Source organism: Diprion similis, chromosome 14, assembly GCF_021155765.1.
Source record: "Diprion similis isolate iyDipSimi1 chromosome 14, iyDipSimi1.1, whole genome shotgun sequence".
NCBI lineage: Eukaryota > Metazoa > Arthropoda > Insecta > Hymenoptera > Diprionidae > Diprion > Diprion similis.
The window spans coordinates 13363132-13379570 of NC_060118.1; the positions used below are offsets into that span (position 1 = coordinate 13363132).

At 35.6% G+C, this 16439-nt stretch overlaps 1 protein-coding gene across 1 annotated transcript in view; it reads right to left on the minus strand.

Annotated features, from left to right (window-relative positions):
- Positions 1-1623: 1623 nt before the first annotated feature.
- Positions 1624-16439, minus strand: part of LOC124414696 (acetylcholine receptor subunit alpha-type acr-16) — a 64227-nt gene continuing 49411 nt past the window's right edge. Inside the window, exons 10-14 of the mRNA XM_046895717.1 lie at positions 3691-3800; positions 3404-3621; positions 3132-3332; positions 2876-3032; positions 1624-1724 (exon numbers count right to left, since the gene is read on the minus strand). Of these exons, the coding sequence (XP_046751673.1) occupies positions 2948-3032; positions 3132-3332; positions 3404-3621; positions 3691-3800 (614 nt within the window). The 3' untranslated portion in view covers positions 1624-1724; positions 2876-2947. The remainder of the gene's footprint in view (positions 1725-2875; positions 3033-3131; positions 3333-3403; positions 3622-3690; positions 3801-16439) is intronic.

Below are 16439 nucleotides of genomic sequence, written 5' to 3' on the forward strand. Positions count from 1 at the left end.
CAGCGTGATTAGACTATCATAGAACTGTGGAGTTGCGGACGAAAACGGGTGGCACCAAACGCGGGGCTGCGCTATTTCATACTCGAAGTCCATCATCGTGCACATCATTTTGTAAAACAATTCAGTCGACTCTGTCAACGACGAGTAATCCAACGAGAAATCACGTCTTCGATTTTTAAGAATTTTCGAATATTAAGATCGTGCGTTGCACCGATCGCAAGAAACTCGCGACCGTTTGTCGCAGCGCCATCTCGCGGCAAGTAGTAAACGCCGATCTTAGTCGGCCATAGACTTCAGTATCGCGGCTGCCTTTGGACCCTTTGGACGTAAGTGGAAAAGGATCGCGTGACTGTGAACACGGCCAAGTGATAACGGCTTGTTCGTGGTCAGACGACGGCTCTGGCTTAGCAAGTGGAAAGAGTCAACGCCTCGTGCGACGGCAGCGAAAGTAGTCAAAGTCAGCGTTGGTCGGACGCGAGTGGAAACTTGAACGATTTTGAGATTTCTAGATTGTGGAAAATTCTTTGCATTGGATAGAAAGAGAGAGTGAAAATTGGCGCGAAAAGTGTGAAGTGAAAAGTTAAGTAAAGACATTCTAATATCGCTTGTTGCGTGTTTTTTGCAAGACCCGAGTTTGGTACACCCTGTAAATTTTTATGCGTTTTTACGATAAAAAGTAGAAGTGTACAGGATGAAAAGGAGGGAGAATAGTTGTTGTTCTTATAGATATATCATTCTGTAATCGAGATTACTTTGTCGATAATATACAGTTCGATACAAAACGACACGGCATTTTCCAATTTGCGCCACGACGAAGAGCGGAAGAAAAATAACAGCAACAAGACCAACAGCCCACAAAACTTGGTTATAAAATCGTAACAATTAGTGTGATATAAAAATATCGTCGAACGTGTCTAAAGAAAAGTTCGCGTTACTAACGGGATACGAGGGATGCTTGATTGGTATCGCTGGTGGTCTTGTTGTTGTTGTTGTTGTTTTTCCTCTTCTTCGATCTCACAATACACGTTGTCGTAATGAAATTTAAGGAAATTTTTTCCATATCTTTCATTGTTTCCTTGTTTCCATATTCTTTGTTGTTTGTCTTTGTTTGTTTTTCTGTTTCTTTCATTAAACATATACAGAGCGCAGGAAAGATGCTGCACCGCGTCTTTCACGCGATACAGCCAATCACTTTCTTGACAATTAAGGACTACACAGTTAAGATCGAAAGCTTAAGACGTGACGATATAAATTAGGTATATATCGATAGAGATTGAGGAGATGCGAGGAGATGAAGAGCAGCGATCAGTAGAGTAGAGTAGAGTCTCTTCTTTGCGGGGTTTGCTGCGAGGCGGGGGTGCTGATGTGTGCAAATTATCTCGTTACGTGGTGCATGTTACACTGCACCCTTGGTATTTTCTTTCTTTCGTTCTTTCTTTCTTTCTGCCATTTTTTTTCCTTCAATCTTACGAAGCGCGTGAATAACTTCTTGCTTTTGATGCTTTTACTTTCTCTTTAAGTTTCTTGCGAGTACGCTTCGGTGTTTATGTATACATTATATATTTACATGTATATATATGTACGTCTATATATATATATATATGTATACATATATGTATTCATATTAGTTCCGTCGAATTTCAGGCGAGGCTGCCACCGAGAGGCTTATCGTCCTCACGTTCAAACATGGACGTCTCCTTCTCTTCTGGTCTGGAAATACAATCCTGCGAATAAGAAGCACAAAGTACACGGGTAAGAAAGAATTCATTCGTTCATTGCTATATTCATTGATTCACGTACGTCAACATCATGGCTTCGATCCGATCCCCGGACGCAAGATATCCGCTTATCGGTTTTGAACCCCCAAAAATTATTTTAAGCCCAAAGATAATCCGAGTCACCGCGTACATGAATTGCACGTTTCAATTACTGCGAATATACTTGTATATATCAGTATTGTGTACATACTGCAAGTCCGAACCTAATCGCGTCAAACGGACGGACAGAATTAAATTTAGATTCGTTATCACTGAACCGTTAAAATCCGATTAGCGATTATTGAGAGATTTCCCAAGCATATGGAACGAATGGATACCAACGAAACAACGGATCGAAACTCGATGATTAACACGCGATATACATATATTAGGGTGTTTCTGAAAAAAAATTATTTCCCATTTTTCACCATGGCACACCCTGAAAAGTTTGTTTGTTCGGGTTGAAAGAAAGTTTCTGTCAAAATATGAGCTTTTAACGTTACGCGGAAGGTCGCGCTCGATTGATTTTTTGCTTTTATACATCTTTTTAAATTTATGAAGAATCGTGAGTATAAATTTTTTCCATCGCTTACATCGATCGTAACATCAATTTGCGTCGCGAAGACGACTCACGCTTGTAATATCAAGTCTTCAGTTGATATTTGAGAAGTCGACCTGCGACTTTTTCATCATTAATTCAATCTCATAAAAAATGAAGTTACAATTCAATGTGAACTTTTCATTTAGGAGAATAAGATTCCCGGGTGATATATATCGTTGTATTGTCGATCGTGATCTTTGGATTGAATATAAATGTCAGGAAAGAAATAGTAATTCAAGTGCTCCGACGTGTTTCTTCACAAATTCAATAAGATGTGTAAAAAGAAGTTCAAAAATCAAGTGAACGCGATCTTCCGCATAACGTGGACGTTCATTTTTTCACAGAATCTTTCCTTCAACCTAAATAAAATTTTTCGGGGATATCACGGTGGAAAATTGTAGATTATTTTTATTTTTTGAAACACCCGAATACACGTATACGTTTTTCATAATTTTTTTTCAAACTATCTTCACACATCCGTTCGTTACGACCGAAAATATTGGAAAAAAAAACCCACCTACGACCATGACGAGGAGTCGACGGTGGTTTCGTCCATGGTGTCATTCGGTGGCTGGGCTTGGGCAGTCTACTACTGGACTATGATGTGCGGTGCCGAAAGTAGCACGGCGACGGTCGCGATGACGGTGAACATCGTGAATATGATGAGGCAAAACCTGGCGACGAAAGTATCAAGATGAAATGAAGAGGTGAATGGAATTACGCTCGCGTAATTCTATATCGCCACGATAAATTTACTCGCGACTATTCCTCACCTGTCGACGACCATCGCGGCGAATTTCCAGTCGCTGATGAGTTCCGCTTCCTCGTCAGCCTTCTTCATCCGGTTCGTGATGAACTGCAGCTCCCTCAGGATCGTCTGGAGTTCTCTCCTCGTTCCGCTGAGAGGCAAGGAAGCCGACGTCTCCTCGACCGTCGCCGGTCTCCCCGAGAGCGGCGTTCCGTACGCCGACCTGCTGCCAAAAAGCCTCGATTAATCCAACTTCCGGTGGGCAGGATCTCGGGTAGTCGAGGTCAAAGTATGTACCGTATATACCCGGCTGAAGGGTTCGCCGCGGCGCTGTTCCCGTGACGGAAGTCGTCGTCGATGTCGAGGACGTTCGCCAGGAGACTCTTGCTGCTCCGTTCCTGAAGCTCGAGCTCCTTCATCCGGTTGCTCATCAGGATCGTCTTCCTCGTGATCTTCTTACCCGGTCGGCTCATTCCCAGGATCCAGGGGAGCCACTGGAGCAGGATTGTCTTTATCTGGAAGAAGGACGAAGGTGAGTCGATTTCCGAATCCACATATGAACTCGTCATTCTCATAATACCCACCCATTGAGGCATCTCGTGAATATCCGCCGTTCTATGGTGGTAGTTGAGTACGACAACGGTCAGGACGACGCTGCTAGCGACCATGAACATTATGCAGTTGAAGTACGTCCCTGAATCGGTGAGTTGTTGGAATCCCCCCAAAAATAAGAAGGCATTGATTAGCTCGGGTAGTGGGAGTTTGGGAGAGTTTTTTAGCCTGGCGAGAGAGATCACCGCGAGGTGGCGGAGATCGGGGGGATGAGGGTGAAACTCGAATTTCAAAACTGCCCAAAGCACCAAATTCCGAATTTTTAGCAGCGAGATTCGATGCAAAAAAATCAAACTTTGAGAAAATAATGATAGAAAAGTTTGAAACCGTTTTTTTATCGATATTTTCAAGTTTGGAATCTTGGTCATTCTAATTTCCATCTCGGAACTTTGAAAAGTTCGATTTCTTCACTTCGAGTTTCGCTACGAAATAAATCAGAATCAGACTTTTTCGGAACGTTTAAAATTCGTAACTTCACCCCTGCCCCTAAAAATCTAAGAGGATTTACCCTCTCATTCTCGCTGCGCGTATCGCCGTGATCTTTCGTCGCTTGAGGCTTCTGACAATCATTCGAACGCTCGATCATCTTCATCATACAGTCGGGCTAACAGGCAGGCAGGCAGGCAGCCAGGCAGGTAGATTAGTAGGTGTAGGTAGGTGTCAGGTGTAGGTGAATATCGGTCACGAGTACGTGGTTGTAGGTACACGACAAGTATAAATCGAGCAATCGCAGCGTCGCTGGACAAATTATTACCGATTCGTCAACGAAACGTTGCATAACGCGAGAGACGTAGAATAAGATCGCAAAGCGACGTTTGCTCGATAAATGGTGAACTGTGGTAATTGTACAAGGATAACAGCGTCATTCGCACGATTCATTCAGGCATCGATCATACTTGAAATCGTATCACAGCGTAATTTAATCTCAGTTATAAATCATCCTCGCGCCTCATTCGAATCTCTATAATCATGCACTCGGTAAATATGGACAAAGAGAATTTCGTGGGGACTTTTGACTTGAATAATAGTGAAACGAAATCATAGATCTTGCACGATTTGTCTGAGTTCTTTTTCTGTACTCGACCATTCCAGCGACGAAAGGAGAAATTAGATACGGAATCGGAAAAATAGCCAAAGATCGGTTTAAAGCTGCAGAGAGATTAAATATGGAGAAAAAAAGGCAACGGATAATGTATATCTATTTATAAGGGTGAGCCAAAGAAATTGCTATTTTTTTTTTTTCGAAAATGACGATCAAGGTGACGAAAAAAAATTAGCTAAAAGTTTGAGCTCTTAATATTAATAATATGAAATGCCTATTTGCAATTTTGCATTTCCCCTTTAAATAACGCAGGAAATTTGTTTTTTGTTTTGGAATTTTATTACTCAACAAGGGATTAGCGTATCGTAAAGAACAATACATATTTTTGTAGGAAATTGGACGATCTACAAAAAAGGTTTCTTGCGATTTTTTCGTAAATCTGCGGGTTTAAATGTTGATAAGAATACAAATTTTGTGCAGTAGTTTGCGTTAAAAACTTATTTCTTGTTAATTAATCGGAAATTTCCGGAAAATTTCGATATTTCAGTAAGGAAGATAACATCAAGTTTAAGAAACATTATACGTTTATCATTTTTCAAACATTATTTTATAGTGGAAATGAAAAAAATCGTGTAATTTTACAATAACTAATTTTTAACCTTAAATAACTTTGGAACTAGTAGATTTACGGAAAAATCGCAATAGACCTTTTTTGTAGATCGGTCAACTTTCTACAAAAATATGTGTTGTTCTTTGCGATAGGTCGATCCGTTGTTGAGTAATAAAATTCCAGAAAAAAAGAAATTAAAAATTTCCTGCGCCACTCAAACGGGAAATGGAAAATCGCAAATAGGCACCTCTTAATATTAATACTAAGAGCTCAAACTGTTACAGAATTTTTTTTTCGTCTTCTTGAACGATATTTTCATGCTGACGAACGAAAAAAAAAAATAGTCACGTTTTTTGGCCCACCCTATTATATATATAATGAACGTTATAGATATTATTATCCAATACTTGAAGCGTAGGTATCAAAGGCGTATCAGGTATGACTATTCATAATAGTGTACAAATACTGACTTCGATACGTGTATGGTGATAATAATAATAATAATAATAATAATAATAATAATAATAATAATGACAATAATAGCAAGGTAATTTTACAGGATCCCAATCTCGCGAATTACGAACATACATCGGCACAAATATACGGCATACACTGCATACTTATAGGTATATAGTAATACGTGTAAGTAACTACACACAGTAGACATGTAAGATACTATAATACATATAGAGTGTGAACACCGTGATTGAGAATTATGAACATGCAAAAATCAGATGCGAAACGTATCCAACAACAACGGCTGAAACTACACGTATAACAATCTATATACATATATTTATAGGTTTAAGCGTGAGCGTGTATTTTATATATAATATGTAATAAACATTTAGATGTCGCACATAAATTTCACGATGCATGGCATAGCCTTGGCCGGAAGATGCACGCGGTTTTTATTCGATGTCGTTTCATTTTGTTTTTGGATTTTCGGCGTGACATTCATCGGGCACTTCAATTTCGCGCAGTGGCTTACTTTTCGCATTCTTGCTGCAAAACAAGGTCTGCAGAAATGATGAGGAAAACGGATTCTTCCGCAACGCATCGTTTCTTCTCCCTTGTATCGGGTGTCATGTATTTTTTTAATTTATAAAAATCGAATTTTCTATGCGAGTGGGAAAGGGCGATGAGGTTTAAGAGCTTGCTTAAAAAAATTAGTACAGATTCTTCGGCGTTTAACTCTGTTTCGTTAATTATTATATGATCCGTTTTTATTTGAGAGTCATAATTAACCGAGCATAAAACCGGCAAGAGTTTAATTACAATCAGTGATTGCAAAACGAAGTGTCACGGAAAAAAGCCGGTAAACAAATATTTTGCGAATCCGTAAAAACTTTTCAACGCAGATAGAAAAGGCATCGTTTTTATTAGGATATAAATTTGGAATTGTGTTTCTTCCCAGCATTAAAAAATAAAACGTAAGTCACGTCCGCAGTTCAGGTGAGAAACGAAATGTTGCTTGAAGTGATCCCGCTTTCGAGAGAAAAAAAGAAAATGGGGCGGGATTCAAGTTCTGAATTTGGAAAGTTCCGAAAGCGCCTAATTTCAAATTATTTGACGAACGAAACTTGAAGTAAAGAAATCAAACTTTACGAAACAATAAAGTTTTGAACGGTCGGAAATCCGGCGGCTCGAAGTTCCGAAATCCAAGATTCCAAAATTCAAGTTACGATAGATCAAAGTTTCAAAAATTAATTTACTCGCACTCTAAGTTTCGGGAGTAAAAAATTCGTAACTAGGCGTTTTCGGAACTTTTCAAATTCGGAATTCCAACTCCGCTCGGATTCCATCTGGAGACTGTCTAACTCCGATGACCGTCGTTAATATTACGCGTTACAAAACCGAAATGCCGCGATGAGTTACCACGCGCGAGTAAAATGGAACCGAAAGTCATGTCATGATAAAAGTAAAAATGTCAGTTGCAGCTGGGTTGCAGAGCATCAACTATACACATAAGGTATGAACATGTGGGTGGTATAGGATTATACACTTATCGTGAACACAGTGAATTTAGAGTGATTATTTGGCATGTGTTAGTCTGCAGGTACATACAGGGTGTCCCAGCTCCAAGTGACCAAATTGATAGTAGTTATAAAGGAGGTTAAACTGAGTAAGTTGACCCAAAGAACATATGATCTCCGAATTCGCGTTCGCGAGATACGACCGGTTAAAAAAGTCCCGCTAAGCGCCGGCATATAGGCAACCGAGCACACTGAGCGCCGGGATGTAGGCAAACGAGTACACAGCTCAACATGGATAAACGATAAAGCTATTTCCATCGCGCGTCCTCGTTGTTGGGTTTTGCAAAAATTCAATGTCAAGAGTGTTTTCGCTTTAAATTCGTGAATTTGAAAATGTTATGTCTCGTATTAGTAGTCAAGCGTGCATTAACAAGACCGCTAACCGCTGCCTGCTGTATACTCGGTTGCCTACATGCCGGCGTTAGTAATCTCAGTTGCCTATATGCCGGCGCTTAGCGGGACTGTTTAACGGGTCGTATCTCGCGAATGCGACTTCGGAGACATGTTCTTTGGGTCAATTCACTCAATTCGACCTCCTCTATAACCCCTATCACTTTGGCCACTTGGAGCTAGGACACCCTGTATTTTTTCAAAGTATACCAAACGCCTGCGAATTCCATGCGTGTGTAAAAGGATGCGATATTCACACGCATGAAGTTCGACGTCCGGCATGCTGAGATTTTTTTTTTGAGGGGTCAGGGGGGGGGAACTACGTTATAATCTGCAGCAACTCAAGCCCAACATTTTTCACGGAGTGAGTCTTGGGGGGCTGGGGAGGTTGTTGGTGATAAATAATATTATTCGAGCAATCCATGTGTCAAAATCACGATCCCACATTTCGATCCTCCGTCGATCACTCCGTGAGGAAAAAATAAATAGACAAATAAGTAAATAAAATAATAACGAACAAGTTTGACAGTTAAATTTCGTTTTATCGGCTTTGGGGTTTACGTATTCGGTATATATATAATACATACGTGTATGTACATGCGATATGTATGCACATACACGCATATGCCTGTTACACGCACGTGAAAGTTCAAACTTATGAAATTGTTATTCTAATTTCTATTATCATTCTTATCGTCATCATTATTTTTTGTTCTTTATTTCTTTTTCTTCTTGTTATTGTTGTTATCATTATTTTTTGTTATCAAATTTCTATGTACATAAAGAAATATGGAGGAATATTAATACACTTGAAACTTGAACTCGATGCTAGATAATCTAGAAATGAATTATCTCACGTCTTACTTTCTTTTACTTATTTATTCATTTGTTTCCGCTATACTTCTAGTTCTTTTTCAATATTCTTTCTGGGGTTGAGGAGTATAGGCGCGGTGCATAGTGAATTCAGCCAGGCAAAGCCTTGGAAATTATTTAACGATATACAATATATATATATATTTTTTTTCAAACCTTTAAGTTATATACAAAATATATAATAGATATATATATATATAATGTATGTTCAAATTTAGAAGCAAAATATCTCATGTATTTCTATAATGTGTATCAAGTTTTTTGCCGTTTTCTTAAATAATCGTACAAACGTCGCAGTCGCGTCTGTATCAATGTGTATATAATAAGTATTGAAAAATAAAATCGAAGAAATAAAAAACACGATGCTGCAGCAGAAAAGAAAACAAAATTTTTATACTCAACAAAGTTGATTAGTTTTAAATTACTGAGATTTGTTCCAATCTTGAAAAAATAAATAAATAGATAAATAAACAAGTAACACGCAATAAGCCATGAAGCAAGTATCTTTTTCCAATTAATATAGAGTAATAATAATTTCTATAAAGTATATATATAGATATAATAATAATACATTAAAGTAAGAGAAAATTATACATCAGAGCGTAGAAGTTTATTCTTCACTATTAGTAATAGGCTAATATAGGTATAGTATAATAAGCATGTGTGAAGAAGAAGACGGCACAAAAATCTTTTATACAATCTTTTATTTTCTTTTTTCTCTTGTGGATCTTTTTTTTTTTGTTTGTTTGTTTGTTTTTGTTTTTAAGTAAGTCTTTACCTTGCTGCGTCGACATCGCGCAGGAAATCGTACGCCCCAATAGCCGCAATATTTATCCATTTGTATTTCATTTCATTTTTTTTTTTTTGTGGTTTTTTTTTTTTTTTTTTTTTTTTTTTGTTGTTTTGTTTGAAACATTTTTAAGTTGGCCGCATTACCGCCCTGCTCGACATTTGATACCTGTTGCAAAATTTTCACAAGAATCGTTAGCTGCATGTATATTGTATATAGAACACGAATCATAATCACACTTTGCAAATATTCGCGATATTCCGTTGTACTGTATTTATTTTATCGTCTGTATAGATAATTTTTTAATTCGCAAACTAAATCTCTGAACCACCGTTAATCAACTAATACTACTACAGCACTCTCTGGAAACTCGCATTTAATCGTATATCTTTGCAGCGAATCTTCGGAACGATTCTATGCAGAAGCGTATATATAATTAATTGTCAGACGGAGGCAGTTACTGAAATTTGATTGAATAAAAAAAAAAAAAAAAAACAAGAATGAATAAAATAAATAATAAAAAAAAAAAAAAAAAAAAAAAAGAGAGAGAGAAACGGACTTGTGCAATTCAGCGGGGCACGTTTCCGTCTGTAATACTTTGCGTGGCTTGCAGCACCACCTGCAGAATCGTGAATGAATTGAAATAACTGGACGTAAAAAGAAACCGATTGCTTAGTATAATATAAAAATGTGAAAAACTTTATCTTAAAGATGTCCTGCGATTTTTTAATCCTGTTACTATGTAACGTCACAGCGTATATACTGTATGTTATAATGTATATTATAATATATATGAATAATAATAAAACAATGAGAGAGAATTTCTCGAACCTGCAGTGCAGACCTTAATCGTCTGTTAATCAAACGGCATTATTTCGACGATTGAGTTATCTACTATTAATCAATTAATTCATTACTATAACTAATCAACGAATAGACGGTGGCGGCTATTTATTAGCTGCAGTTTACGGGGGCAGCGGGCAGGGCGGTCCGCCCCAATAAGGTTAAGCACATTATTATTTATTCATTGCATATTTAATACAACGTTGATATTTTTCTTTTTTTTTTTTTCTTCTATCAACGTTGTATCTGGTTTTTATGGTATGCAACAGAGCATGCGCGAAGCCTGCGCCACGGAGTGTTTGTTTTTTGTTTTCGTTTTTTTAAATTTATATTGTAATTTTTTTTTTTTTTTTTGCCATTTTTCCATCGCGTTGGAAAATATTAATTAACCGAAAGAATTTCATTTCACTGAAATACCGTGCGAGTGGGATTTAAAAAAAATAAGCGTTTGTAAAAAATTCATTTCCACCGCTCCCCCCCCCCCTCGCAATAATAATAATAAAAAAAAAAAAAAAAAAACAAACCCTTAGACAATTTTTTTTTCACCACCGACCGTTTTACACACCCGTCGCCGTGGCTTCAGCGCAAACTCTGCGTGAATTAGAGTGAAGGTAATAAGTATACATTGAACAAGTTAAAACGGGTATATATTTTAATGTTTATAATAATATGGTGTGTAGGAAACATACTCGAGGTGTTAATTAAATATTTGTGATTGTGATGTGTGTGTATGTTTATATATATATATATATATATATATGTATATGAATATACATATAGTGCATGTATACATGTACAAAATACGTATACATATGAATATACATGTATTGCATCCAGACTCAATTTGTATATATATATATATGCATATAAGTACGAGTGGTTTTTGGGATGATCGGAACACCATAGATGATGGAAAGGAAGAAAAAAAGGAAAAATAAGAAAACGATGGTTAATCGAAGGTGAATTTTGAAAGAAAATTCGATGATACGTAAGGAAAAACGGGTAAAAAAAAAAAAATAAAAAAATGAAAATCACACGTGAACTATACATATTATATATAATATAAAAATGCACGGAACAACGTTCAACACATATCGTTAAATATACGTATTTTTGTGTTTCTCAGAGTTTTGCGCAGTGTGTTTCTCTCTGTGTGTGTGTGCGTGTGCGTGTGTGTGTATGTTTTCTCATATGCGTCACTGAGCGTGGTCGTGTCGATAGAAATGCAAATTATATATGTATATTATAAAGATATAGGTATGTAGCATAATGTAATCGCGATGCTTAGATAAGACGAGACGAGATGCATGAGGGATGAGGGGGGGGGGGGGGAGGATGTTCGAAGGCCGGCAAAACAGGATGGGTTCGACTCTAGCTGTTATACGTACGAGGCGTTCTCCACCAACTCAGCCGTTTTTTTTTTAATGCTTTTTGATGTATTCGATGATTGATTATATGTATAGTAATACTTCTTAATAAGCTATTCTCTGATATTTTTTTCAGATTTTTTATCTTACTTGTTTTGGAAACGGTTTGTTTGTTTGTTTGTTTGTTTTTTTTTTTTTTCCATCTTTCTCATCAACACGTAGATCACGGAAGATTCAAGTCGGTTGAAGAATTAAAAAAAAGAAGAATTTCTGACGTGAAAAAATATGAATTTTTTAAATATTAAAAAACAATTCCCGAAATTTTTTTTTTTTCACCGAAAATAACACGTTCGATGCGATCAAAAATTTAACATATATTCTTAACAGTGTAAATGGTTCGAGGAAACGTATAACTTTTGCTGTGTTAAATTTTTCTTTTATTTTTGCCCTCGTTTCAATCCTCCATGACACACGGGTTGAATGGCATGAGAAAAAAAAAAAAAAAATCACCGATAGTACCTTTACCTATATGATAGTTATACTAACTACTGTATAACCAAAAAAAATTTTTGCGAGTCGGTGGAGAACCCCTTGTAAATAGGGAAAATTTTCTTTGTCTTTATTTCGATTCTTACGCGTATTTCGCGCATTTCCTGACGGTTCGATCTTACTTCACCCAGCCTGCAATGCCCTGCGATGGGTACAAGGGACATGGGTTTCAGGCGTGACGACGATGATTTTTTAATCTGGTGTTAATTACCACTTTTTATCACTTATGTATATACAGCATTGAGGTGAAGTTGAATAAAGTCGTTTGCGAATTTTTAGAGAGCAAATCGGCAGGCTAGAAATTGGCAACTAGATGAAATAGACGATTACTATATGTAATTAGAAAAAAGTATAAGTATTGCGATGAAAATTCTATTTCGTTTTAAGATTCTAATGAACAAAAAATGATTCTTCAAACGTATAAGTAAAAATTAACTTTACTGCCAATTTCTAGCTCGCGGTTTGTCATCTTGTTATTGTTATTAACATATGATTAACGTTATCGTGATACGGATTACAGATATAATTTGTATACATGTGGGTTATTTCGATTTTACGTCAAGATGGATATTATATATGTATATAGTGGAAAAAAGAAAAACAAAGAAATTTCATGAAAAGCGGGCATCCTGACAGTGATAATAATAATAACAATAATAATAATAACAATAATAATAATAATAATAATAATAATAATAATAATAATAATAATAAAAATTCATATATTTTATACGAGGGCATAATGAAAGGAATGTAATATACAATATAGTATACACATAATATAATTAAGCTCAGGCTCGACTTTCGTAAATATGTATTGTATATGGTACATGGCAGGCGGGCGGGTAGGTAGCTACGTTACGTAGGTATTATATAAGGTGAATACACCTATATACCATATGTGTGTATGTGTATACATAGGTATAATACTTATATACATATAGACACATCGAGGTATAAATATAGGTCTTTTATCTTTCGTTAATTGCGTGATACTTGGAGTCTGCCGCGACGCTCTTGAAACGTGGTTGCGAGAACAATGAAAGATAATGATAACATAATGAAACAACAGGGACAAAAACAACGATCTCTTCCTTTGTGAAACCGCAAGAGTGTAATAAAATAGGAGAAAGAGAGAGAGAGAGAGAGAGAGAGAGAGAGAGAGAGAGAGAGAGAGAGAGAGAGAGAGAGAAAAAGAGAGAGATGGAATAAATGAAAAATCTTCTAAACGAAAAGATAACGAAGAATATAGCGATAAGAAATTATCAACGATATTAGATATTTGAATATATACAATATATACGTGAAATGTTGGAAAATCTTTGAGGAGAGATTTTTTTGATTTTTTTTTACATTCGTTTAGCGGTGCTGTATGTTGCATAATATAATATTAAGCTACGAGTATGATCGGTGTTTGTGGTTAACAAAGATAATACGCCTGTGAAAATTCACTGTTAATATATAAAATCATCGAAATTATCGTCAACTTCCGGTATGACGATGTGGGATTTTTTTCTGTATATACGGAATAGAGTTGAAGAAAATCTAGTCAAGAATAAAAATTCTCCGACTCTGACTAACTGACTGACATTGTCCCGGGGGTTTCGGGGAACGATCCCCTCGTTCCACATCTCCAGAGTACTGATGATAAACGTGAGTTTTCGCTGCTGATGGGACAGGCTACTGATCAGCTCTACTAAACAGTCACGTTCGAGTGCAGAGGGTTGGTTGGTTTACTATATGGTTACGTTTATTTTCATTTATATCACTTTTTTGCAAGGAGATTTATAGATAGATAGATATATAGATAGATAAATAGATAAATAGATCGATGGATAGACAGGTGGATAACATTATAGACAGGTAAATGAGGCATTTTTTTGTTTTTTTCTTTCTTTCGACGAACTTTGATAACTAATAACAGAATAGAGAAGAGGGGAGTATGGATCAAGTTGATTATTTATAGCCATTGCTTGTTATACTTAGTGTATTATAAAATAAATTTTTTGAGAATCGATTATCGTTGTTACGTCATCGGCTCGTTAAGGTATGTCTGTTACAGGATGGCGGACTTTGGTTCTTTAACTCAAAACGTACAATATCGATTGCGTATGAATATTGTACGTAATTGATTGCTTCACTGCGGATGCAAAGTTTATTTTCATTTATTTTTACTTTTGGTAAAAATAAATTTCAAATTCATATTTGTATTTTTATATCGTATAATAGTTGGGCGAAAGATGATTAGAGAGCGGTGTAGACACAAGGCTAATTGTAAACATTAGATTTGCATCGGATTTTGAAAATCACTGAATTATCGAGAGTTTGGAATTTTTCATTCGATTACTTTTGACAATCGGGTATTCTCAGGAATTTTTTTCTCTTCAATTCCCTGAAACACACGATACAGTAATAATGCCTCTGAGTAGGCGTATGTATATATAGATATATAGATATATATATAATTTTTATCCCATTGTGTGTTACTGGGTTTTAAAAAGCAGAGTTTTTTTATTTATTTATTTATTCATTAATTTTTTTATAAAAGTCTTTTTTTTTTTATTTTCATTTATTTTTCCAGGTATAACCCACGTATAATTCTGAGTATAAATGCAGCTCTACGTGCAGCTCAGTTTACCAGTTGGATTGTTAGCTATAGATTTACACAAAGAGATTTTTCCAACTGCAGCACGCCTCGAGCTTATTTAAACTCTGCATTGTATAACCAATTTATACTTGAATACATTTTATTACCATCGATCATTAAACTTGTTTCTAGGCATGTAGGTAATAGGCGTGAGAGGAATTCAATAGTTTACGCAATAGTTATAGCTAAGGATAATCGCATTCACACGATACACGAGCATTCCACTCTAGTATAATATATACATACGTATGTATATATATATATATATATATATGTGATTATATGTGTGTACGTATAATAGTAATAATAATAAAATATATATATATATATATGTATATACGTATCATATATGCTGAGGCGGGAAAGAGCATATATAGACTTCTATTGAAGGCAGACACTATTATAGACGCTTAGAATTCAATGTATACTATATAGCGTGTGTAAGATACAGAAGAGACGTGGACCACGCCTGCACACGTGCAAATCACATACGATAATATTTACTTATAATTCGTATACGTATACATATATATGTGCATATATACATTAGGGGGGGGGCGGGGACAATAAAATTATTTTTTTTTTTTTTTTTTCGATAGTTACCGTAAAAATATCGTATTCAAGATGACGGAGAATATATTCTGTAAAAGTTTGGGCTATTAATATTAATATTGAGAAGCGCTTATTTGCGATATTTCATTTCCCGTTTAAATAATACAGGAAAAAATTTTTTGTTTTTATTTTGGAATTTTATTACTCAACAACGGATGAGCGTATCGCAAAGAACAATGCATATTTTTGTAGGAAATTGAACGATCTACAAAAAAGGTCTCTTGCGATTTTTTCGTAAATCTACTGGTTCAAACGTTATTTAAGGTTAAAAATTAGTTGTGATAAGAATTTCACGGTTTTTTTCATTTCCAGTATTAAATAATGGTTAAAAAATGATTAAAAATATGATATTTCTTAAAATTTATGTCAACACCTTTACGATACGTTAATCCCTTGTTGAGTAATAAAGTTAAAAAAAAAAAAAAATTCTGTGTTATTTAAACGACAAATGGAAAATCGCAAATAGGCACGTCTTAATAGCTCGAACTTTTGCGGAATTTTTTTTTTTCCGTCATCTTGAACGATATTTTCACAGTGACTAACGAAAAAAAATAGTCATTTTTTTGGCCCACCCTAATATATACCTAATATATACACCATACGTATACGTATGTAAAATAATTACGTAAAAGATGGAGAAAAAAAAATAGAAAAAAAAGCAATACATAGTACACAAGAGACAAGCGAAGCGTATAATGTAAGAAATTTATTATTCAAAGCTCTTATATTCCATCGTTATTATACTTTTAGATAGTTTTTTTAAGTATCGTCGTAAAGACTGTACAGTTATGGAATTTTTTTTTTTTTTTTTTTTTTTTTTTTTACAAACTTGGATAATATTGTTATTACGGTAAAAGTCGAAAGTTTATATCAACGCCTCGTCAACGTCCACATACTCGTGTATGTATGTAAAATATCACATTCCGAGATTTTATTGGCTAAAAAAGGCCAGTGAAGAATCT